The sequence below is a fragment of the Lactuca saligna genome, chromosome 7, assembly GCF_052625555.1.
Source record: "Lactuca saligna cultivar CGN05327 chromosome 7, ASM5262555v1, whole genome shotgun sequence".
In the NCBI taxonomy this organism is placed as follows: Eukaryota; Viridiplantae; Streptophyta; class Magnoliopsida; order Asterales; family Asteraceae; genus Lactuca; species Lactuca saligna.
This window is the reverse complement of record NC_136423.1, coordinates 47067092-47093148: the sequence shown is the minus strand read 5'-3', so window position 1 is coordinate 47093148 and position 26057 is coordinate 47067092. Positions and strand designations below refer to the sequence as shown.

General features: G+C 33.8%; 4 protein-coding genes across 5 annotated transcripts; 2 read left to right on the top strand and 2 right to left on the bottom strand.

The window, feature by feature from the left end:
* Positions 1 to 1362: 1362 nt before the first annotated feature.
* Positions 1363 to 1830, top strand: LOC145006902 (uncharacterized). Its single transcript, XM_078965925.1, has one exon. The coding sequence runs from the start codon at positions 1363 to 1365 to the stop codon at positions 1828 to 1830; it is 468 nt and encodes a 155-aa protein (XP_078822051.1).
* A 9450-nt stretch (positions 1831 to 11280) lies between these two features.
* On the top strand, positions 11281 to 13492 carry LOC145004432 (deSI-like protein At4g17486). Its single transcript, XM_078963347.1, has 4 exons — positions 11281 to 11781; positions 12523 to 12810; positions 12932 to 13009; positions 13148 to 13492. The coding sequence occupies exons 1-4, from the start codon at positions 11628 to 11630 to the stop codon at positions 13294 to 13296; spliced, it is 669 nt and encodes a 222-aa protein (XP_078819473.1). The 5' UTR covers positions 11281 to 11627; the 3' UTR covers positions 13297 to 13492.
* LOC145004431 (uncharacterized) lies at positions 13446 to 15870 on the bottom strand. 2 transcript variants are annotated; one of them, XM_078963345.1, is made up of 10 exons: positions 15749 to 15870; positions 15066 to 15150; positions 14863 to 14977; positions 14710 to 14746; positions 14525 to 14594; positions 14334 to 14438; positions 14109 to 14259; positions 13956 to 14035; positions 13777 to 13870; positions 13446 to 13687 (listed from the first exon to the last, which is right to left on the bottom strand). In XM_078963345.1, exons 2-10 carry the CDS (start codon positions 15094 to 15096, stop codon positions 13603 to 13605), a joined length of 768 nt encoding a protein of 255 aa, XP_078819471.1. In that variant the 5' UTR covers positions 15097 to 15150; positions 15749 to 15870; the 3' UTR covers positions 13446 to 13602. The 2 variants fall into 2 exon arrangements, with proteins under 2 accessions (XP_078819471.1, XP_078819472.1); XM_078963346.1 differs by having other exon boundaries at positions 15665 to 15790.
* Positions 15871 to 23005: 7135 nt separating this feature from the next.
* LOC145004128 (Protein kinase superfamily protein) lies at positions 23006 to 25049 on the bottom strand. The gene has a single exon (XM_078963023.1). The coding sequence runs from the start codon at positions 24655 to 24657 to the stop codon at positions 23236 to 23238; it is 1422 nt and encodes a 473-aa protein (XP_078819149.1). The 5' UTR covers positions 24658 to 25049; the 3' UTR covers positions 23006 to 23235.
* Positions 25050 to 26057: the final 1008 nt, after the last annotated feature.

Below are 26057 nucleotides of genomic sequence, written 5' to 3'. Positions count from 1 at the left end.
ACTGAATATGACAAGTTAAACAAACATTGCTGAAATGTTGCTGAGGGCATAAAGTGTTTTAGCTACGAGATTTCAGGACTGGGGCTCAATTTATTAAACTTGCAAAACGACGCGGATCTTCTGATCCATGGGTTTTACCCGGATTACATCCTTTGAAGTTTGAATGTAATTTGTATTTTCTGGGTAAATTCATATAATACACACAAGTTAGATCTTAGGGTTTTGTATCTTCTTGAGTGATTTGTAATTGAGTGTAGAATAGATAGCATTCTTCGTTGATTCAAGGGAGATCAATGTTGTAGAGGTAAAATTCCCACGAAAAAAATGTTCGATTACTTCTCCGATCATGTTTAAGCTTGCTTATATTTTGAATGTGAGCTTTTCTAGGGTTTGTGCTTCAATGTTTTGATCTGATTTTAGCTTTCATAATCTATTTGAAGTAAACGATATCATTTCTGGATTCAGGGTCTTGTTAATGGAATTTTGATTTTGTCATTCCCTATTTCTTTAATGTAATTAGGTTTTTTTTTTTTTTTTTTTTTTTTTTTTTTTTTTTTTTTTTTTTACAGATAACAATGCCAAAGGTGAGACGAGACAACTCAGTGTCCACCGATAAGTCCCGGCATTCTCCATACAAATGCAACACCAACACCGGTCATTCAAAGCGATTAGAAAAAGATCAAAATCTGAAAGAATGGGAAGAAGCTCGATGCCCTGTATGTATGGAACACCCTCACAATGTTTGATTTTCTAAAGCAAAAATTCATGAAGTCTGTTGACCACCTCTGTAAGCCTCTGTAGTAGAAGAGGTGGACCAAACAGCTGCAGACTATAATAAGAAGCGTGTTTGTTTTTTTAATATCTGCATACTGCTGCGGATATTAAAAAATTAAAATAAACTAATTTTATAAACCAAAAATAGCTTTTTAATACGTAAAATTTAATAATGTATAACATTTCGGTAAAAATTAATGATATTTCAACAAAAAATAAAGATATTTTAGTAAAAAATAATGATATTTCATCAAGAAATTATCATTATTGAATATAAAAAAATGAAAAAATAAAATCAATAAGAAAAAACGAAAAAAAAAAATGTGAAATAAAAATTTAATAACATAATCAAAATTTCAGCAGTAAAAAAGAAGAAAAAGAGGTTGGAAGAGGCAGTACAAGTGCTGCACCAAACAGAGCACGCGCAGAGGTTTTTGATTCAGAAGACTTCTAAAAAACAAATAGCTGCGAGATGAAAAGTGTTGCGCGTGTGCTGCGTCACGCAGCAGTAAGAGGTTTGGAGAGGTTTTTTTCCGAAAAACAAACAGCACCTTATGTTCTTCACACGACAACAATTGTCGCCCTTACATGTGTGACACAAGCCTCCGCCACTCCAATTGCTTCAACCAGTTCCGTAAGTCCTTTGAAACTCCGGCCACCACCGGTGAACCACCGTCCATCGCCACCGTCCAGGAATCAAAAGTGGTATGTCCGCTCTGTCGGGGACAGGTGAAAGGGTGGGTGGTGGTGGAAGCCGCCCGTGAGTTCATGAACACGAAATCAAGAAGCTGTACAAGTGAAACGTGTCAGTTTTCAGGGGTGTATTCAGAGTTAAGGAGGCACGCGAGGGTGGTGCACCCTCTGGTAAGACCATCGGAGGTGGATCTTAGGCAACGGCAGGAGTGGCGGTGGCTGGAAGGAGAGAGCGATCTTTTGGATTTTTTGCGTACACTTGAATCAACATTGAGGGCTTATGTGGTTAATATGTCTAGACCGGGAAACGGTTCGAGAAGATCTCGAGCGAGGGCTCGGGACGCGGTTGTTGGTGAGAGTTAGGATGATAATGGGTTGTCCGATGGTGTTGATGATGATTTATCTTGAAAGATGTGAAATATATTGTAAAAAGACATTATCAGTAGTTAATTGAAATGGTGTTTTGTTTAATCTTTCATGCGAATATGAATTTTTATCATATTTTGCAATTTACTGATGAGAAAATTAAGGCTCATTATAAAAAATAGGGGTAATGTCACAAAAGGGATAATGTCATAAAAAACCTTAAGTTTGGCAGAAAATGTCGGTTTTACCCTTCGGCAGATTTTTGGTTCGTTTATACCGCAAACTTATCATTTTTTTGTCGGTTTTGCCCTTGTTACCTGCAATAACAGGTTTCCAGGTTACTATGAATTATTTTTTGCGAAAAAACCCTTATGTTTACAAATATTTTGCAAAAAAACCCTTAATATTATAAACATATAAAATATAAATATATATTCAAAATTTGATAAAACTAAATAGTTTTCTACTGAAACATATTTTTAGCTTTACATATGGTAACTTTTATATTGGTTTGATATAAACTTTTTATATTTAAATTTTAAAAAAGTTACATAGTTTTATCAAAATTTGAATATGTTTCTTAATTAATACTTCAACTTTTCAAAACAAAATTAAAAAACATTTGTTAGTTAATAATTAATTATGCTAAAATAGTTAATATGAATAATATGACATCAAATACATTCAATTAATTTTTTTAAAAGGTAAATAAAAATATTTTATATGTTTAAAAAGTTTGTATTTCAGAAATACTAACATATCATATTTTTCTATGTTTAAATACATAATAATATTATCATATTTTTTTTATAAAAATATAATAAACACTTTAAACATCATAAATAAATATAAACATTTTAAACATATAAAATATAAATATATTTGTCTAATTTATTATATAATTATATTTATTTTTATAAAAAATATGATAGTTTATTATTTCTGAAATACAAACCTTTTAAAAAAATAAAATAATTTTATTTTTCTTTTAAAAAAATTAATTGAATGTAACTAATGTCATATTATTATTAGCTAACAGACGTTTTTTAATGTTGCTTTGAAAAGTTTAAGTATTAATTAATAAATATATTTAAATTTTGATAAAACTACGTATTTTTTAAAATTTAAATATAAAAACTTTGTATCGAACAAATATATAATTTACCATACATAAAAATAAAAATATGTTTCAGTAGAAAACTATTTAGTTTTATAAAATTTTGAATATATATTTATATTTTATATGTTTATAATCTTAAGGGTTTTTTTTGCAAAATATTTGTAAACTTAAGGGTTTTTTCGCAAAAAATAATTAATAGTAACCTGGAAACCTGCTATTGCAGGTAACAAGGGCATAACCGACAAAAAAATGACAAGTTTGCGGTATAAATGAACCAAAAATCTGCCGAAGGGTAAAACCGATATTTTCTGCCAAACTTCAGGTTTTTTATGACATTATCCCTGTCACAAAACAAGATACAAATATGACATTTTATGATTTAGGCTCGGTTAATAGGTTAATGTCATTTAATCCAACTAAGAGGATCCACAATCGTGAAACTATAACATAATTGTGAAACTCTATGATAGTGAGATGCACCTTGAGATTCAATAGATTTGAAATTCATTGACTATTGAACTCTTCAATGGAAAAATGAAAGTTTTCTAATCTTAAATACATATTATAAACTAACTTTTATAATTTTCTATTGAACTTTGTAGAGTTGAATGCATTGTAGGAAAAAATTGATTGAGTTGTATGGAACGTAGAAAAATATAGATTTGAAATTCATTGACTATTGAACTCTTCAATGGAAAAATGAAAGTTTTCTAATCTTAAATACATATTATAAACTAACTTTTATAATTTTCTATTGAACTTTGTAGAGTTGAATGCATTGTAGGAAAAAATTGATTGAATTGTATGGAACGTAGAAAAATGATGTGGCAATCCATTGGATTTTATGGAGTTTGGTGCATTATGGATGTCCTAACTATCATTTTTTTGTGTGTGTATTTCAGAAATATAAAATCCATTTTTATCTATTAAAAATGACACTGACTTATAATTGACGGTTTTTTTGATATGATTTATTTTTTCACTAAAAAAAATTAAACTAAAATTCACCTCACATCACCCATTAATATCTTGATTATCTTATAGAAAATGTGTCTTACTTTTTTTACTATTCCACTCATGTCTAATCTATGATCCTAAACACTAACACCTACACATCTCCACCACTCTGGTATATTTATATTGAAAATCGTTGAATGTCATCCTCTCCATCAATCTAAATGTCGGAATATATCATCTCTATCGATGTGTGTTTTTTATGTGTTAGAGGAACAAAACAATCTTATGTTCTAATTTATATGTACTTTTGTTCAAGGTTCTCCACGTTCTCACTATCATTTGCTTCTTTAATCTAGTTTACTGGAATCAATACTTAAAGCCAACAACATTCAATCATATTTTAACAATTTATATGTAATCAAAGTACATGTCTTTCAACAAGATTTGCAAAATGGGGAATGGTTTTGAATTAATTAATTTGTAAGGTTTTCGAACGGGTCACCATTTGGTGAACATAATGTGATGGATCCATCATTGTAGAAAGTTGTCTTTTAAGTAGCAATGAACAATATTCTAGCGATTGGACTTGCATTGGTTGATAAGTAGCATTGAGAAGCTTTTAACAATTTCTTTCCTTCAATTTCCCCAAATACTTCATTGAATATGTTTTCTCTTCTTATTTTTTGTATGGTTTTCACTCTTAATTTCAGTTTCCCCTTCATTTGTTCTGAAAATTTTATCCCCATCTTCACTGCAAACGTTAACGACCTTGTTTTTCTCAGTCACTCAATAGACCTGGAAACCATAGGATTTACATTTCAAACTAGCCTTAAAATATGTGCGGAGATGCAATCATGAATATAAAAATTATGGTAGTCGTGATTATCTTAAAGCAGGAACATAAAAATGACAGGATATTTTTTTTACATAAAATCTTATCGTGATCTCGAACTATGTATGCGAAGCTACTTGTTTTTCTTCAATGATATTTATTAGTTCTACAACTCTTCACGAGGCCTCCATCTACAGTCTTTTGGATAAATCAATAAACAAAAATGGGTAAGTATATACAGAAAAAAGGTGTGAAAAGCTCGAGAGTACCTGTAGTGGAGAAATTGAAGCGTTCATGCGAGGCATCTATGAAAGAATGACATAAGAGAAGTGTAACATCCCAAAAAACACTATGTAAAAATTTCCTTATAAAACCAACAAAAACATCACTTCATTTAATGAAAATCCATCAAAATGTTATAATGTATAAAATAGTTATTAGACTACAAATCATGACATAAAATACAAGATGTTGGTTGATGCGGTGCGATCATACCGGACCCTTCTCTTTCGAACTGGAAGTACCTAAAACCATAAATATAAAACTATAAGCACAAAACTTAGTGAGTTCCCCCAAAATACCTCATACCAAACATACATAACAGTTCGAAACTAAAACTGGGTCTACTTCACCCCCTTCGGTATCTTTCAACCGGTACTGGGTCTATTTCACCCCCTTCGGTATCTTTCAATCAGTTCTGGGTCTATTTTACCCTTACAACTAAGCATATAATCATATCAGCAAGATTTACAAAGACAACAAGCACATACATGCATATTAGCAAGTGTCACAAAAGGCTATATCATCCTACAAATATAATCCAGTGGGCCGATATTGGTGCCTTCGACTCGCGAGTATAGTAAAGAGAGTCACCTAGTAAACGATGATTAACTGCTACTATTCCTACTTCCACAAATACAGATGCTACAAACCATATATACAATCATACAAAGTACAACCTTAATTTCCCTTCCAAAACTAGGGGTTTGACCAAAAGTCAAGGGTCAAGGTTGACCCTCCACGTCGTCGTCATCCTTGGCCATGTCGTGGCCTTCAAACAACAAAACACACACATTTCCCCCAGTAGCCACGTCGTGGGAACCTAGGCTACGTCGTGGGCACTGGGTTTAAAGTGTCTTAATGGGTTAAGATGAATCCTCCAATTGCAGAAGTTCCATGGTCAAGATCTGATCATCATTATGATATTAATGGATAATGTTTCAAAATAAGTTCAACATTAGAAAATTCCCAAAATCGTGAAATAAAAACATGAGGAGGTACAGGATCACGCCTGCGCCTTCCCACGATCCTGGGAAGTACCTAAAACATAATCCAAAACTGTAAACCCAAAGCTTAGCAAGTTTCCCCAAAATACCAATACACAACAAAACCAGAACAATACAATAAACAACCCCAAAAATGAGCCTAATATGACAATAAACTTCCAAGGAATATATCTAAGCAACAGATAAGCAAGTTGTCGACTTTTTACCTCAAAAGAACTACAATACTCGAAAAGTTTGTCACAACTGGAAAATTTTAGACCCAACAAAGTCTAAACCCTAACCTAGTATAAGCGAAACCACATTGCAATCCTTGTTGCATTGTATCCTTTATAGCCTTTAAGGCAAGTTTATAAAGCTAATAACTAAGTGTGGTTAGAAAACTAAGTTGATTTACACTAATATATGTCAACATATGTTAAAAGTGTAAAGTGTTAAACATGAAATAACCTCCCATATATGTGTTTTCGGCCAATAATTCATGAAACAAAGAGAATTCGGTCCATATATTCTAGAAACAACATGAATTCTATCATGGAAATCAAAAGCAACAAGAATTCGGTATTTGGAATCTAATGTAAATGATGTTTTCGGCCATAACAATTAAGCAAAGGTGTTTTCAGTCTTGCTATGACCGAACACGCAAAGAAAAGGCCCATTAAGACTGAACAAACTAATGGCCTATCCCATTAAGACCGAATTCTACTTCCTATATATATTTACTCAGCCGAACACCCAATTTATTTTCCCACTTTTCCACCGAATACACTTCCATTTTGCTCTCAAAACTCATAAGATTCGGCCTAGATTTCCTTCGAATCTTCATAAATTTACCAAGAAGACACCTAGAACACCAAGAACACCAAGAACATTCAACAAGATCTTCAAATCTTCAAGCTCCAACCGAAATCACCCAAACCCCCACCGAAAACTCTATTTGTTCACCGAAAACCCATTTCAACATTTCAGATAATTCAAAATAATTATTGTAGATATTCATTACATAATTAAAGTGTTGTTTAACACTTTAATTATTATTTACAACATTATTTAATTTATTATTTAAATTAATATCTTATTAATTTAAATACGACGTCGGGGATAATTATTTTTAGGATACGACTACTGTCACGTATTCTAATTTGAGAACCACTGTTAGCACTTCACAACTCAATCGAGTATACACATTTGAGTTGAGTTCATACCCCCATATTTTTCCAAGTTTTATCAATGTTTTTAAAAGAGGGGGGGGGGGGGGGGGGGGGGAGGGGATACAAGTAAAACACAAGTAACCTTGTGTTTAAGAATATAATTTTGTTTATTATATTTTCGTACCGTTAGCATGCATTTAAATGTGAAGTTACTAAATACGTCAAACATCATTGGGGTTAAACTACAAAATATCATAATTCGTAATATTTTTACATGAACGAAAACTAGTTTAGAAGTTCAGATTTTAACACTGAAAAACAAACTTATAAACTATAATAAGTATAATTTATGGAACAAAGAGAATATTTTACAGGCTTAGATCATAATACAGAAAAACAAATTTATAAATTATAATAAGTATAGTTTATGGAACAAAGGGAACTATTTTACAGGCTCAGGTTATAACACGGAAAAACAAACTTATAAACTATAATAATTATAGTTTATGGAACAAATGCAACTATTTTACAGGCTTAGGTCATAACACGGAAAAACCAACTTATAAACTATAATAGGTATAGTTTATGGAACGAACTATTTTACAAAGCTACATGTTATTTACAAAAAAAAAAAAAAAAATTCTTTGTTCTACATTTAACTGTCAGCATAGCTTTGTGAGATAACGTCTTCAAGTACTTATGTAAGTGCCAACAAAAGCCATGACCTTAATAACCAGAGTCTCCTGGCGGAAGAGCGTGAGTTTGTGTATAGATCTATATGGAACTGACAATCCCGCACCTTAACTATTAGCTAGAGTTAGGCTGGCAGGCCTGGGGTAACAAATATCATGAACGATTTCAACTCCAGTCAGGCCATCCGTCGTATTAGTATGGTTATGAGAACTCACAATTTGGTATCATCAGTACGATTAGTGTATGAATATGTAAACAAACTTCACTTAGTTTTATTTAATTATAAAACCACAACAAAGGACTTTACAAACCAGTAGGATCTAAAGGTATCTTATTGTAAATTCTAGGATTGTCTTGGTTTATACGCCAAAGTTATAATTAGACAATATTCGATAAGCAGTGGAATGCGTGTTTTCCGCCTTACTTCCTGTTCCTTGTTTGGTTGTGGGCTTAGAGTGGAATCACCCAATCAACAGTTCATTCAATCTTACCTATATATAACTCTGATTCACTAAGTAATCATAGGAGGAACAGATATGGGTCATACCAACACGTACTTGTATAGCAAATCACTTTCTAGAACCGAACTTACAACATTGGGGAAACATACATCAAACCAATTTTTATCAAGTAACAAAACATCAAGTATACAAACTTAACGCACATCAACATCCAAACACTTTTGTCTTAGGGTTTAAGACTACTTTGCAAATAAATTAAGTATGGTATTTATACTTGAACCTTTCAGTCTTGGAACGTTTAACATTTCAACTCGTTTTCTATGGAAAATATAGGATTTTCTAGGATTACCGTCATTCTTTTACAAGTAAACAAATTACAACTTAACTTTCTGAAAACAAAAAGGCGATTACTTATAAAAAAAATGATTTGCAGTAGAGCAGATGCAACTAGTAACGTATTTACAAAAGATCCAACTTTAACTTACAAGTCACCTTATTTATCATTCATCACATCAGAAAATATTGGATTTTCTAGAGGAAAACATTAACATTTTCAAAGAACGAAGAACATATTTTCTAAAACAAAATGCTTATGAACTCACCAACTTTAATGTTGATACTTTTTTCAAACCACTTGTATTCTAAGGATAACTAGTATACAGGTACCTTATCAGGATTTATGAAGACGGAGCATAGTAACTTTACGTCTTGTCTTCTGGTTATTGTTTAATGTTAATCATGCAATATTTTGGACAGAATGTAAAACTAGATATTAATTAATACAATGGTTGTTGCTTTGATTACTTTTATTCAGCTGTTGTCTGTACATGATGTCCTCCACCCCTGAATGTTTCCGCCGTTCTGGTTTGGGGGTGTGACAGAGTTTCTGGATCCGAAGACTTCCCTTAAATCTAGACACTTCCAACCTCAAGTTCCTTCAAAAGAACACCAAAAGGACCAACTGTTCAAGCTTACACACTTAACTTGAGAGAGTATGCACAAAAATTAGGGTTTCTGGACAGAGGAGGCAATTAGGGAGGCCATAAATGGGACTTAAGGCCTTTAGATAGGGTTTAACACCCTAAAAATTAGGGTTTCATAATCAACCACCAACTCGTCGACTTGGTCCAAAAAGATGTGTGGCCCAAGGCCTTTCAACACGTTGAATTGAGGCCATCATCTTGACGAGTTCCAAGGGAATTTTGACTTTTAAAATAATAAATCTCATACTTGGAAAACGGGATGTTACACAAGACCAAGAAAAAAATGGGACAAAATACAGGATCTAACACTCTATAATAAAAAAGATGGAACCTTGAACACTTACAAGTGTCCAAAATTGAGCTAGGAAAGGAGATAGGGACTCTCTTGTTGATCCTTAGCTTACTTCTTCTTGCTTCTTCCTTCAAGACCTCTCAAAAGCACTTAAGAAAGCTTCAAAAATGGAGGAAAATGAGTTAGGATTTCTTCTAAGTTTAAGAGGGCGGTGGAGGCTGAGGGTGGGCAAACCCTAGCCTCCTTATTCCTTTAAATAGATGTAAAACCTGAAAAATTAGAGTTTAAGACATCAGCGGCGGCCACGCCGTGACCTTCCTTGCCACATCGTGGCGAGGCAAAAAGACCCGCGGCTGGAAAATGTCTCGCCATGTCATGGCGGCCATCCTTCCCACGCCGTAGTGACTCTCCAAAATCAAATCTTAAATTAAAGTAAAACATACCTCAAAACCGGATGTTACAAGAAGACTAGAATTTGAAAGATTCATGTAGGGCATCTAGGAAAGAGGGATGTAAGAGAAGATTATTGGACGACAATGACGATGACACAGAGCCGGTTAGCATCCCTGCACTCCAACGATTTTCATCACAAAATTTGTCTACGTTGATCTTCATCGAAAAAAAAGTGTTGATTCGGTGGTTATATTCATAAAAAAAAAAGTGTTGCTTTATGGCACAAGAGTTAGCAAAATTCATTTAATGACATGACAATGTATCTTGCCAACTAGATAGGGGTTTATCGGTAGACCCTTTCATTATCTATAAAAGAACATTTTAAAACTAAAACCCGAAGTTAATACTTCTAAGATACCAAAAAAAAAACTTGAGGGACTATTTAATATAAAAATTGATAGTTGATTGAGTTACAGTAATATTAACTCAAAGTAAAAATTGATGTTTGTAAATTTTTTTGATAAGCATTAGTAGAAAAAAGTTTTAAAAAGTATATATATATATATATATATATATATATATATATATATATATATATATATATATAATAAAAATAGTTAAAAAACATAAAATTATAAATTTTTAAAAATACACCATTTATTAAATATTTTCAAAACCATACCTATTCGATAGTTTATAAAAAACACTCTTTTGATAAAAAAAACACTCATTAATCATAGATACATTGATTGAATTATATTGTTATAGTAAAAAACTGAATATCTATAAAAATATAAAAATTTAAAACTTTAATTATTTGATAAAATATTTGGGCTAATTACAAAAAAAACTATACTTAATCTTTTTTTTTTTTTTTTTTTTTTTATATTTTTTTATTTAACCATCCAATATTTATTTGTATTAAAAAAACCTCAGTTTTTTCGTAAATGTTCCATCGTGACCATTATGATTCGAAATAATGTTAAAAAAAACACTAATTTTTATTTGTTTTAAAATAACTAACCATAAATTAATGGTTAAACTAAAATTTTGAAAAAATATTAATGTTTTTTCTCATAATTCACCTATCATATAACATGTAAGAGTGGTCATATTGAAACATTTTATCAAAAATTGATGTTTTTTTTAAATGTTTTAAATATTTTAAAATTTTATATTCTATAAAAAAAATACATTTTCTTTTCGGTCAAAAACTCAACCCTACCTGATGAAACTTTGATGATTGATCCCAATCTGTCATATTTTATCAAAGGGCCCAAATGAGCTGAGCGACACAGCGAGTCCTGACTCGTTCACTTCCATGATTGATCCCACGATCCAAATTGAACTTATACAGCTTTCTGAAAATCCCTCTTCCCACTTTACCCTTTCTCCTTTTCCTTTTTCCTTTTCCCAATTGTACACTCGAAAAGAGTTCCGATCAATTTTGCCTCTTCCCCGAACAGGAAAATCAACCCTTTTCGATTGGAGTGTGTGTTTGTATCTCACAGCAAAAAGTATGATCCCAGAAACGAAAAATCGTTCATAAAATCATACGAAGCCCCTTTTCTCTTCTTCAGAAAGATAGATCACTTTTAATTTTAGAGACAAGCAAACTAAAATCAGCAAATGGGACGACACAGTACCTCATCAAACTCAACAAGCCCAGAAAGGAATTACAGCAACATGGACACACAAGTTTTCCTGAATGTATATGATCTTACCCCTATCAATTCGTACAGCATCTGGTTTGGATTTGGTATTTTTCATTCGGGTATTCAAGGTGAGCAAAAATCCAACCTGATCTAATTCCATTTTAGGCGATTTTGTATATGGTGATGTGGGTTTAGTCGACTGATTTGAAACGTTAATGGGTTTTTGTTTTAGTTCAAAGTTTTATGAGGTTTTTGGGTAGGGGTTCTTGAGCCTTACACTCATGTCTTCTTGATGAATAGAATCATTTGGGCTCTTACTTTTCTTTCGTAATTGGTTTTGTAGAATGATCTGTAACTGCAATGGGTTTATGTTTTAACTTAATGATTTATGAGGTTTTGGATTACAGTTAAATGGTGATCACGACTTAACTTTTCATGGGTGTTTATGTTCAATTCCAAATTGTACAAATTAAATCATTTGGGTTTTCTTTGATTTGTATTTGGTGATATGGGTTTTGTAGAATATAAAACATTAATTGTTTTATGAGCTCTTTGTGGTTCTTGCGCCATAAAAGATGTCTTCTTAATCAATGAATCGGGATCTTTCAAAAATGCAAAGATTTTTGATTGGTTATTTTGGGATTTTACTACATGTCATTCTTCATGGGATAGATTTTTTTTTAGGCTTTAAGATAAATCAAGTTTCTTTAGTTGTAAAAGATGCTATGTAATGTTGATTGAGTTTTATTCATGAACACAGAAATGACAGATAAAAAGCTATGCTTACTCGTTTTTTCTGTATCAACTAAGATTTGCAAGTCAATTGAGATAAATGTGAAATTACGTAATTACCCTTTCATTTGTTACAGTGTATGGTATGGAATACGGATACGGGGCTCATGATTTTCCAATTAGTGGTGTGTTTGAAGTTGAACCCAAGAGTTGCCCTGGTTTTGTTTACAGATGTTCAATCCCATTAGGGCATGTAACCAAATCACCATCCGAATTTAGGGAATTTATTGAGAATGTGGCTTCAGAGTATCATGGAGACACATATCACCTCATTTCCAAAAACTGCAACCATTTTACAGATGACATTTCCCAAAGATTAACTGGCAAAAGTATCCCTGGCTGGGTCAACCGACTCGCCAGATTAGGTGCGTATTTTTTATTTTTTATGAGGGTATTTATGTCTTTTTGCTTTTGTCCTATTCATTCATTAATCAATACATGTCAAAGTCAAACACAGTAGTGATATTTTGGTTTCATAATGTGTAGGTGCTGTTTGCAGTTGTCTACTTCCTGAAAGCCTTCAAGTATCTGCTGTTAAACAGCTTCCTGAGTATCATAATTGTGGTATGTTTTTTATATTCTTTTTGACTTATTATAGATAAAGTATGAGAGATAAGTCCTGTCTTTTTACAAATTTGCCCTTTAATTTAATGTGAAATAGATATATTAGAATAGTAATATTTTGATCTGATGGATTTACAGAAGAAGATGGGAACACATCTGTGTCAACAACCAATGCTCAAGAACCACCTCCACCTACAGAAGAAGAATATGACAATGATGAGCAAGATAAACACCTCCTCCCACCACCCTACAATGATGTATCTTTTATCAAAGAGGTCGCTAGATGAAACCAAAAACCCAATCTTTCTTTCATAGTAATTTGTTGAGATTTCAAGTGATTTTTTATTTTGCTCCTAAGTTTATTATTGTTTTGTTTATCGCTTCCGTTTGTTGTACACAATCGAATGTACTTTTCTGTAGATTGTAAACCCAAGTATTTAAATGATTGATTGTTTGGAACCACAACCAAAGTATCCCATGTAACTTTCACACCCAAATCATCACACTTGTTTAAATGTTTGAGCAAATCATATTTCATATCACATCACAAAATATTGTTTTTGGTTTTGATTTTGATTTTTCAATCGATGAAACTACGACTCGCACTTGAGCTCTAATTTTGAAGTTAGCCACGAACAAACATCGTCCATCTCTTCTGGCATCGTGTAGTGGCCAAGCCTGTAAAAAAAAAAACAACAGTCAGTAGTACTGTGTTTGACATGCATTGGAGTGATTCTGATATTTTATTTGATAGAAAGGTTACATACGAGTCGTAGGTTTTGAAGGTCAAGTTTTTAAAGCCAGTAGAAGTTAATTTCTCTGATGACTTGTCACCATAACGGAAGAGAACCACATCATCAACTGAAATCACATTGCGAAAATAGAGTCAATATCTAAAAATTGGATTTTTAAAAGTGAAATTAATTTAAAAAAAAAAAAAAGTTACCTTTTCCATGACATAGCAAAATGGGCAAAGATGATGCTCGAGCTGCAGCTTCATCTCCTTCTACCTTGCTACTTAGGTCCCTAGTAAAGAATATCATATCACCAAATAAGGTGTTGATTGGGGAAGGAGAAAGGGTAAAATGGTAAATAATACTTGGCACATGGAAGCCAGCCACTAAGGCCAATAACTGCATCCAAATGGGCTGAGTAAGCATTGTCATCCCCAAGTTTTCCATGAGCAAAGCAACTTGCAGAGTATAAAGCAGTGGCTGAACCCATACTAAACCCTCCTACTCCAAGTTTCACTGCCAAAGTGGAAGAAATAACTAGTAAGGGTATTTTGGTCATTTCAGGGGAAGAAAAAAAAAATGAAAGCTACCATCTGGAGGCTCAGCAGAGAGGAGACTCAAAACATGTGCAGCTGAAGCATCAAGTCCATCTACATCTTGTTTTGATTCCTCAGAAAGGTCACTTACATCAAACCCTAAAATCCATCACACCAACTTTTTGATAATTTCATGCATATTTTTATTTTTTAATTTGTTTTTTTACAAGAGCATAAAAACATACATGCATTTGAAGGAAAGCCACCAAATAATGTTAAGGGTTGAGAAGGAGATGTGGGGCATATCCATTTGATCTGCATCATATTCAGTTAAATCAATCTATATGTTTTGTGTAGAAATTATAAAACAGGGGAAATGATTTGTTTTTTTTTTTTTCAATAAATGTTAATAAAGGAATATTGTCCTTACATTTGGAAGAGGAAGGGTCTCCAAGAGCTGGGCCCAGCTGTCAGGAAACAGAACATAGATCTCAGTAGCTAAAGATTAAAAACAAATGAAAAAGATGATAGAAAACAGAGAAAAGAAGTTGAGAATTTGAGATGATGTTAGTATTATTATTACCTTGCACCATTGTCACCAAGACCATGCAACCAAACAATGGTTGCCAGGTGTTTGCCTTTAGGTTTTACCACGTGTGTCTGTCCAAACTCAAATGCCCTTCTAGCAGTTCTACCACCTTTCATTAAAATATCCCATTTTCACATTACATTTTACATAAATATAAAAGGAATTAACATAGAGAAAATGAACAAAAAGAAACTAACCAGAACCAAGAGAAGGGCCACCAAGACTCATATTAATCACCAGAGATGTAATGTAATCGACTTCAGCAGCTAAAGAGAATGAAATCTGCAACAAAATACATCAACATGAAGATACTAAGATCATGCTCATTTTACTTTCTTCCCAACGATGAACTGTTTTCTATCGTAAAGTTCACAAATTAACTTTTCAAGTTCATCATCAGGTTTCAACTTCCTGTTCGTTTTCATTAGCGATAATGAATTGATGATACTACTGGTCATTTCTAAATTCCACGACAAAAAATGATATATAGTCAGCTAAATTGAACAGCAAATTTTGCCACTGACAATTTTCGTCATCTTTAATGTCTCTGAAATTTGATCGCAAAAGCCAATATATATTGCAATTAACAGATAGAAAGGTATCAATGCTAATAGAGCCAATTTTAAACCTAAAACTCTAATAAATTAATAGTTATATAACGAATTCCTTTCAATTTGTTAATTTCGTTGGTCACATAGCGTGATTATAGCTATAGATATAAATAATTCGACTTCATAGAGATTACGAGCCAATAACAGCGACTTTGAGGATCATAATTCGCAAAAAAAAAACTTACAGATCTATAATGTTTAGGGAGTTTTTAGATCAGTATGTATCTTATGATGATAGAAAGGATGCACCAAAGGAGCTTTTGACTTACTTTTCACGCTTTTGCGATCGCTCTTCTTCTCCCACTGTTTTTTAGCGTTGGCTTCGTATTTGATACCCCGCATGAAGGCGACTTCTGCTACCAATGGGATTATTTTAGTAAAGTTTGACATTCAGCTACCTCGAATTTTAGGTTTATTCTACTTTGCTTCTTGGTTACTACTAAACTTTACAATATACCCATGTCATTTTTTTCTTTTACCCATTACCTTATGACTATAGAAATTAAGGGTGGAAAACGTCCGTGTCTGTTGAAACTTAAATGGGTTGATATAGCTTGACTTTAATTAGACCTATTTAAGTATCATGTTGAACTTGTTTATTTCTATGTGAGTTCGTGTCAGATTGTTTAGGGTTTAAACCTTGTAAATATGTTGTGTCGTGTTAGATTGAGACACTATAGGTTGAAAGAGTAGGGTGTGGAGAAGTGGGAAAAAATGAAAAAAGGAAGGAGTAGTAGTTTGGTAGGTGGATGAGCAAAATCCACAATAAGTTTAAAGGAAGCAAGTCATACGAAAAGGGAAGTGGGCGAGTGAGATTGTGGTAGGGTGAGCATTTGGACTAGACCGGTTTTACAAAAATTGATGGACCTTGGACAGTACCTGTTGAGGCTTACTAGGTCCAAGGCCAGGTTCCTAGTTCTTCGATGTAAAATTAAGCATTTGGATTGGATGGAACCGTATCAGACCTATTTTGCAGAAGTTGGTGGACTTTAGTCTGGATTTGTTGATGCTTACCAGGTCCAGATCCAGGTCTGATTCCTGGTACGAAGGCCCAACTGCTCACCCCTAGATTACGAAGTATAAGATATTAATGAAAAAAAAAACTAAAGTTGTTACTACTTTTTTTAAACATAAGATCGTCCAAAGGTTGAAATATATGAGATTTTGTTGGGTTTTTATTCAAAAATTATTTCAAAAACATAAACATGGCAACAATATACTTTAATTTTGAGCAAAATAAAACTAGTTTTATTCCCACCAAAAGATCATTTTGCAAGACTTAGAAATATAAAAACAACCATAGAAATACAAATGTTACAACTTTTGAATACTTTGATTCTCATGGGAGATTGGAAGATGATGACGTGTAACATGAAACTTCAAGGTAGAAGTTCTATAGAGATATCCACCAACAATAAATCAACTTGATAAGATGCTAGTCTTTTTCTTGTAATAAAAGAATCTACTAAGCTCTTAAGACAAAGAAACTAGTTTGCCTTAAAAGAAAGTATTCAAGTATCATCTTCATCTTAATGTTCTTAACACTTTAAGAGACAAAAACTAAAGAGAATATGAAGATGGGAAGCCACAAATTTCGTGGTTTTCACTTAGTGAAAGAAGCGAGAAAACTAGTTTTTTTAAGTCTTTACTTTAAGCCTTTATCCATGGATCTTAGCATTGGTGTGTTGAATAAATTAATCAAAAACAAATCTTCTTTCTTCTTTATGGTCTCTTTGAGTATTTTATAAAAAGAAGAAGCTATTTTTTCTATAAAATTCTTCTATTTTATGTGTTTTTATAACTTATAAAACATAATATAAGACAAAAAACCCTTTTCGTCCAAAACGATGTACATGATATAATAAATCATATATTATGATATATTTTGATACTTAACATTGAAAATTAATATTTCCATGAAATAAATAATTTACAATTAATTATAATATATATATATATATATATATATATATATATATATATATATATATATATATATATATATATATATATATATATATCAAGAATCAGATTCTTATAAATAATATATTTGCATCAATTTGTTGTTAAGGTGACCCTTTAGGATCATATATTATATTGCAATATCATTCTATAATGATTCATGGGCATATAGATCTTTCAATCTCCCACTTGCACAAGACTCGTCATAGATTGATATAGATAGTGGTGAACGTCTAGCAACATTTCACTACCCCAGTAATATATGACTTAATGTTATTCTATCAACATCTAATTCCTAAAAACTCAAAGCCTCAGTTGATTTATAAGGTAAGTTTATCAGTTATCCATTTTCCACATATATCCTGCTAAACATGTAACTTGGATCACATCAATCTCATTTTAAGTTCAAGTTGGGGGTAACGCGCGTTAGATGTCTAGCTCTTAACACATAAGAGGAACAAATCTCATCTCAAATACATAAGCTATTTCCGTAGTTCACACTATACCTGAAAATGGATTTTATAACTACCTGGTTAAGGATCAACATTTAACCATATCAAAGCATAACACTCATTACACTTAAGTCTCACTATGTATCTCAGGTGTTAAGGATACAAAGATAGTACCTTTTAATTAGGGATGTGCATATGTGGGTAGCCGCCCTAATTATCTGGAACCGAAACCGACGATTCCTAAAATGTTGGAACCAGAACCGGAACCTGCGGGTAGTGGTTCCAGTAGCGGGTACCCTATTTGTTAAATTGGTTGAATTTTTAAAACTAATAAAAGTATATCTATTGTAAACATACAAGAAAGTTATCGACAACTGTACTATGTAATTCGTTACGTATACGAGATACCGTATAAAGTATGTGTTTGTGATATATATATATATATATATATATATATATATCGATTCCGGCGGGTACCCAGCGGGTAGCAGTTCCATAAAAATAAGAACCGGAACTGGAACCGCTTCGAGGTGGTTCTGGTTCCGAAAGCGGGTACCGAGTTCTGCTACTCATCCCTACTATTAATCAAGTATCACTCATAACTGTGATGTTATGCTCATCGTAACACATTGCTCTACGCTCATCGTAGAGAAGGCTACACTTAATGTAGGACATTGATGCCCAAAAACTCTATTAAGCTCTTAATACAAAAGCTTAATTCCTCAATCTTTCAGATCTGATCAAAATGAACATCTTAATGGATAAAGTCTCAGACTTTATCCATTTGCATGGCTATAAGGAGCACAAAACCAAACCCAAAGTGCATAAAGCCATATTTTTTTTTTATCAAGAACTCATGAATGAAAGGATGAGAGTGTCCAAGCAATTATTTTTATGATTCTATAACCTTAGAAACATCAGAAAATGACATTCAGAAGGTTTGGAGTAGGCCATGCTCACATGGATCAATATTATGGGGGAAAAGCTTATAATCTCAAGATCAAACTAGATCTAACATGAAAAGGCATCAAGATAGAAGCTTTATACCTTCTGGAGATGGATAAGAGGATGCAATTTCCAGATCTACACTGATTTGAGCTCCTAAGTGGTTCTACGATACTCTTCTTCATTCAAAAGTGAACACAAAACACTCCAAAAGCTTAAAACTCACAAATGACGGCTAGGGTTTCAAGGAGGTCATTTGAGAGGGTGGAGGCTGGGCATTGGGATTATCTCAAGGAGTTAGAGCCTTTAAATAGGGCTTACAACCATAAATTTAGGGTTTTGTTCCAACAAGACTACACTCAGCGTAGCCTAACCAACATTTAACATAGTTCACTAAAACCCCGTCCAACATTCCCACCTACGCTCAACGTAGAGGACTATCATACGCTCAACATAGGGCATAACTTCCAAGATCTAGTATTTAAACAACCGTAACTTCTTTATTTCAAATCCGTTTTCGGTGATCTTTATATCCACACGAAGGTATTGACAAGCCCCACAATTATATTTAGTTACTTTTGACATAATACATGACGAACTAAAACCACAATTCATGCAATAATCCTAAAATATTACTTTTACCATTTTACCCCTGTCACTTCAAAGCATAATTCGAGGGCTTTAATCACTTAACCAACATTATCAATATCCTGATAAGGTCTATAATCAATTCCTTTGAAGTCCAAGACCTTTACTTGATCAAATTACAATCCTCTATCTTCAAATTAGAAATATCATGGAAACTAGGTGTTACATTTCTGATCTCCATTTTATCAGCATCAAAATTCCTCTTACACTTCACTATTCATAGCAAAAGGTTTGTTAGATTAGTTGTAGAATACATATTCTTCAAGTCAATGTAAAAGAAATGTTTCTTATGCACTCCCTTAACCTTATTTCCTTGAACAACAACACCCAAAGGCTTTAAAAGTATTTCTCCATATTTATGCTATTCTATATCAACACCCTCGAACTCCGTATTGGGTTTTTTCCTAGGCTCGTTGTAAGCTTTAGCAATCTCGAAGTCAGTTAATCCTAGGTGTGTAAGATAACAGTTAATAAAATTCTTCACATGAGCATACCCTATAATGTAAGCTCTTTTGTCGGTGACTTGTTTATCATTAAGTGTTTTCACAAGCGGAGCCAAGGTGATAAGATCATTCAGATTCATCAACAAAAATTCAACAATGGTGAATTCACAGATACTGTTGTCTGCTCGAAGTACCTTGTATCGATAGTTCTGGAGAATTCTTTCAAACTCAACATTTATAATCTTCTTTAAGGACCAAATTTTTTATTCATTATGGTGATGGAATAGCTTCAATTATCTTTTTCTTGGGTGATAGAACAAGGTGATTTCTTTGGTAGTATGATATACTCTTCTTTGCATATAGACACTATTTTTATTGGAGAATGTAGAGATTATAATTTCTTAAATATTGTTGGGATATTCTCTGATGTTTTTTCTTGGATTCTATTCTGAAGCTCAATATCCATAAATATAGGCTTCTCGGGGTAGGATTTAATTTTTATAAAGTTGAAAGTATTGCTTCTTTTAATGACTATGCGGCTACTGGGTGTTCAGATGGCTAACATGTATTCTTGATGGCTACTGGCTACTGGGTGTCCAACTAGAAGGTTAAATCTCTTTCTGTTGGTGGTCATTTATTTAACTCTCTTGAAATCACTATTAGGTTCTCTTCTGATGTATTGTATGTCGAATTTAAAAGTTTCTATGGGTATTCTGGCAAAGCTTGAATCTTTGAGAAGAAATTTCTTTTTGGGTGTTGATAAGGATGAGAAGAAGATAGCTTGGGTTAGTTAGGAAAATGTCTTGTCTTCCAAATATATAGTCGAGGCCTTAGGGTTAACAATTTTTTTTGCTCTTAATAGGGTTGTTCAAGTAGACTCTTCCTGATGCTCTTTGGGTTCGAGTTGTTAAATCTATTCATGGTTCTCATGGTTTCCTTGATCACGAGCCTCCTAGGAATAAAAATTCTACTTGGTTAGACATTATTTATATCGATATCTTCTTCACCAAGAGGTGTGAATTTAATGTCTAAATGCAAGAAGGTTTTGGGTGATGGTTCCCAGTTTTCTTTTTGGAAGGAGTCATGGATGGGGGTACCCCTTTTGATCACCTTTTCCCAAGAATGTTTGACTTGGAGATGAATAAGGAAGTGGAAATTGTTGAAAAATGAGTCATCCTTCTTGGTTTTGGTCTTTTCGTAGACCTCTTTTGGGTTTGTGGCGAAGGCGTGCAAAGTGAACTTCTCCATTCTTTGCTTCAAGTGGTTTCCTTGTCTTCTTTGTTGTTAGTTGGGTATGGAATTTAAATCATTCTAGTGTCTTCTTGATTTTCCTCTACTCGCCTTATACTGATTCAATTTTGCTCGAGTCTAGTTCGTTATAGACTAAATAGGTTAAATTGGTCCCCATCAAGGTTAATACGTTTGCTTGGAAGTTGATGTTTGATTAGTCCCTACCAGATCGAATATTTCGAGGAAGGGTATGGATATTCCTTAGTTGAATTGTGTGGTTTGTAGGAATGTGGTGGAATCGGTAAATCATCCTTTTATTTCCTGCCATCTTGCTTCTTTGTTATTGGGAAATATCATGCAATGATGGGGACAGATGTGCCTTTAACTCTCTCTCTCTCTCTCTCTCTCTCTCTCTCTCTCTCTCTTAAATATATATTGGAGCTCTTGGTTTGATGGTCTTCATCTTAGGAAACCAAGAAATAAGATTCTAGAAGGAGTGCTTTTTGTAATGTGGTATCATATTTGGATGTTTCGGAACAAGGCTTTATTTGATAAAGATAAGCTGAAGAAGAACCATCTATGTGATAATATAGTGGTTAAGTCTTTTCATTGGTTTTTTACTAGGTCTAAAAACGGTTTAAATTGAATTGGTTGACTTCAAAATCCTATTTTGTCCATGATGTAATTTTCTAGTCATTTTGTGTTTTGTTGTTTTGGATGTTTGGTTGGTTGTCTCTTGGCCTTGCGGCTTGCTAACTCCTTTGTAATATAATTATGTCGTTAAAAAAATAAAATGGATTTTGAAATCAGTTCATAGTCCAATCGGCACAAGTCTATCCGATTTAGAGCAAAACTAATGGTTAGTACCTATTTTAATTTATGGTCGTTGGTTGCGGTTTGATAAAAATTGGTTTGAGATTCAGTTCACAAGAACTAGCCGTTAAATACATTTTTATTTTGTTCCAAGAAGTAATCAAGTGGAGTTTTTTTTTGGCATAAATGACCACTTTTCCCCTCCTTTCCTAGTATAAATAAGTATTGTCTATGTTAGTTTTATCACACCATTGAAAAACGCTCTCTAACATCTCAAACATAATGACACTCACTACTTCCTACCTTTTTTACTTCTCTTTGCAAGTATAACATATGAATGAGGCAAATCACAATCTTTCCTTGGTGTTGAAGCTTTGTCAAACATTTTAATGGTTACGATCAAACTTGCAAAAAGAAATTCTTCGCTTTGGCGACAATGTCACTTATGTTTAATGTCGAACGGTCTAAATAAAACTTGATGCAAGAAATGCGGTTAATTCTTTAAAAGATGAGATATGTTTCCTCTCTTTTTTCATTGAAGTGTTGACGTGGCTATTCACATCAACCAAAAATTCAAGTCAACAACTACACGATATGCCATATCAAATGGTAACCCTACCTACAAAATATTAGCGACAATGACATTTTTTTGAAATTATTTGTAAGATTATTTGTAATTGTGTACAAAAAATGTTAAAATCTTATATAAAGACTAATATTACAACATAAAGAAGCAGCTCTTTTGTGAATTTTGATTTGAGATTGATTTTGTACTTTTCCAAAGCCTTTGTATATGTGGAGGGTTGTGAAAACAATGAATGAAATGACAACATTATGTAGGAGCGCGTTTGTTTTGTACGACGTTGCATAGTTTTTGCATGTTGGGAGTTTCATATATGTATGGTGGTTATGGTATATGTATCTTAAAATTAAGCCAAACATCACAATATAATAAAATTCAGTTAAATTACACTAAATAAAACCTATTATAGCTAATCAGAAATTTTGGATAAGAATGTTTCAACCAGAAAACTAGCAACATGAAACCCGTTATCTTTTCTTTGTATTACTTTACATATACACTTTAATTGAGCTGTTGTTATACTAGTTTTTCAGTTTTCACACCAAAAAAATAATATAAAAATGATGATCAAAAACCCAGAAAACCTAAAACCGAAAGGGGTTTCTTTTACTCAAAAACGACACGTTTCGGTTTTACTTTTACTCAAAATGAAATAAAATAATAAAATGAAAAATAAGTATCTATCTAGGAGTAATTATAGACATTGTATAGGTGAACGATTTTGACCTGTATGCCGACGTTGTTGAAATTGGTGCCAACGGTAGGCAGCCAGTTATTTGTGAAGCTACTCTAGCAACAACCCCTGGCTTTCTTCTTTTATTACGATTCTGCCATCCCCCTTCGTCACCATGTTCATCGTTTCCTATAGCAAGTAGGTCAACCACCATCATCGTAGTCTCCGGTGGCTGCTCCACCGCCGCCAGCCCTTCCAACCACTTCACCACTTGCACCATGCTCGGCCTCCGTCTCGCCTTGTGTTGTATGCACCATAACGCTACGTGCACCATTTTTCTTACTTCGTTTTCATCAATGTCGCCGAGAACTAACAACCGTTGATCAACCACCTCCATGATCTTTCCTGCTTTTAATTTCTCCGTCACCATCTTCGGAAAATACTCAAACTTCCTCTTTGATCTGTTACCGTCGACGACGTCAATCGACCTCACGCTCCTCCTCCCGCCGATGAGCTCTAGTAAGACTATACCGTAGCTGAACACGTCTGATTTCTCCGAGATTCCTAGGCCGAGCAACCATTCCGGAGCTATGTAGCCTCTTGTACCTCTCATTGATGCTAGGACTCTACTGTCGTCTGGATTCATGAGCTTTGATATTCCGAAGTCGGAGACGATCGCGTTGTAGTTTTTGTCAAGGAGGATGTTCTCCGGCTTGACGTCGAGGTGGAGGACTTTCGACCGGCAATCGTGATGTAGGTAGGATAGGGCTTTTGCTACGTCGGTTGCGACTTTCAATCGCTGTTGCCACGACAAGCATCCGCCACAATTGTTGTTAATCACGGCGGAGGAAGAGCGTGGGAAAATCCAGTTCGATAAGGCGCCATTTGGAATGAAATCGTATACGAGAAAATGGAGATTGTTACTCTGAATGCAGTATCCAAAGAGGCGTACTAGGTTTACGTGTTGTACGCTAGCTATGGCGGAAATTTCAGATCTGAATTCATTTCCCCCTCTTTCCTCTCCATGTTGGATCCTCTTCACCGCAACAGCCGTACCATCCTTTAAGCTTCCTTTGAAAACAGATCCCGAAGCTCCTTGTCCGATCATCGACTTCCAGTTGTCGGTGGCTTCTTCAAGCTCCTTTGACCGGAATTTCGTCGGAAGTCCGGCTACCTTCCGGAGAAAACTATACTCGATTCGCAGCTCTTTACCTTCGGAAGCAATTATAGTCTCCAGATTCCGCCTCCTGCTTTGAAAACGGCGCCTGATGAAGTAGAAAACGATGATGGCGAGGATAGCAGCGATACAGGCTCCGAGTATCAAGAAAAACGGTTCGGTGAGTTTGAGAATGATTCTGGCAATTATGATGAATACAATGAGATTGATGATAGATATACCGCCGATTATGTTAGCATTTCTGTCCTCCATTGATGAAGATTTCGTAGCTAGTTTGAACTTTGAAGTTATCAAGACTGGTGTGTTTGAAGTTTGAACTTATTGAGAGTTGACTTTGACCCTTGTAAAGTCTTTATTTAATATAATAGAAATAGATATATAAAAACCTTCATTGGTTTGAGTTTATAGCCGATTAGCCGTGGTGACTTTTACTCGTAAAAAAAATTAATTAAAAGATGTATGCAAAAGTGTTAACGTACCATATATAGTAAATTTAAAGGCCGTCCTGAGGATGGCCCAGACAGCTATGTAGGGACAAGACATTTCTTATTTATTCCAAAAAAAAATCGTTGTTTAGATTTAATTTTCTATAGTATATACATATTGCAAAATGAACATATTTATATTAAATAATTTTTGATGCATAAAAGCAAACAAACGTGAGAGTTCAAACCTCAAATTAGATAGTTTAGTTAATAAGATAAATATATTTAAGGGTTATTATCACTGTAGCCCAACAATGTTTCGTATATTTGTTTAAATGGTTCAGCATGATTTATTTTTGCTTTTAAAGGGTACGAATTCATGTTTTTAGAGTTTAAAAAGTCCTTTTAAAAAAAATGAAGGGGTCACCCGGTGAACCCCTTCCTAGTCAGCAGGTTTAAAGTTAATAAAATGTCACCTCATCAAAAGTCTCTTATCAATTAAGCGCGCTCTCTCTCTCTCTCTCTCTCTCTCTCACACACACACACACATCCCTACATCGCCGGAAAGCCCTAATTCCCCATTTCCTTCTACCGATGGCTGCCTATATTATTCCCTTTAACCTGTGTTCCAACACCGCCACTAATCCACCATCATTTGTCACAAAAATCGTCCAACATCTGCAATTAACGATTATGTGGTGATACAAGAAATTGAAATCGAAGATAGATTTATGTAGACTAATGGAGTTCTGTTGAGAACCCCCACTGAAGAAGATGAACACACCACCACTATCGTCGCTAATAGAAAAGGGTGAACCACCACTTCCGACACCTCCTCCAAATGAATTACTAGAAAACTTGATGCCTCTCATGTCGGATTAATCTGCACTGCCTCCCACTCCCCTAAACATCAAAGGTGTGAAAGTTTCATCGTCACTGAACTTGGATACTCCAATTAGATGGGCGATTGGTTCCCGGTGTTGTCGGTGGAAGTGTTCAATGCTTTGGTTCTCACCGCAGGAGAAACGGGAAGTTTCAAGAGGGTGGTTGCCCGTTTTCTCACTGAATCGCCTTCAATTGGGTCACAAACTTCATGTCAACCTTCGATTGGTCATAACCTGAATCCGAGCATGTTGAGCTAAATCGCTCTGAATCTGATCATGTTGAGCTGAATTGAAGACCCCTCCCTTTTCTTGCTGAATCGCCTCTATGTTTCTTTTATTTTTA

Coding starts and splice junctions, on each gene's coding strand:
- LOC145006902 (XM_078965925.1), top strand. CDS start 1,363: ATGTGTGACACAAGCCTCCGCCACTCCAATTGCTTCAACCAGTTCCGT.
- LOC145004432 (XM_078963347.1), top strand. CDS start 11,628: ATGGGACGACACAGTACCTCATCAAACTCAACAAGCCCAGAAAGGAAT. Junction 11,782..12,522: donor TTTTCATTCGGGTATTCAAG/GTGAGCAAAAAT, acceptor CATTTGTTACAG/TGTATGGTATGGAATACGGA. Junction 12,811..12,931: donor CAACCGACTCGCCAGATTAG/GTGCGTATTTTT, acceptor CATAATGTGTAG/GTGCTGTTTGCAGTTGTCTA.
- LOC145004431 (XM_078963345.1), bottom strand. CDS start 15,096: ATGAGTCTTGGTGGCCCTTCTCTTGGTTCTG. Junction 14,260..14,333: donor CTCTGCTGAGCCTCCAGATG/GTAGCTTTCATT, acceptor CCACTTTGGCAG/TGAAACTTGGAGTAGGAGGG. Junction 13,688..13,776: donor ACCTTCAAAACCTACGACTC/GTATGTAACCTT, acceptor TTTTTTTTACAG/GCTTGGCCACTACACGATGC.
- LOC145004128 (XM_078963023.1), bottom strand. CDS start 24,657: ATGGAGGACAGAAATGCTAACATAATCGGCGGTATATCTATCATCAAT.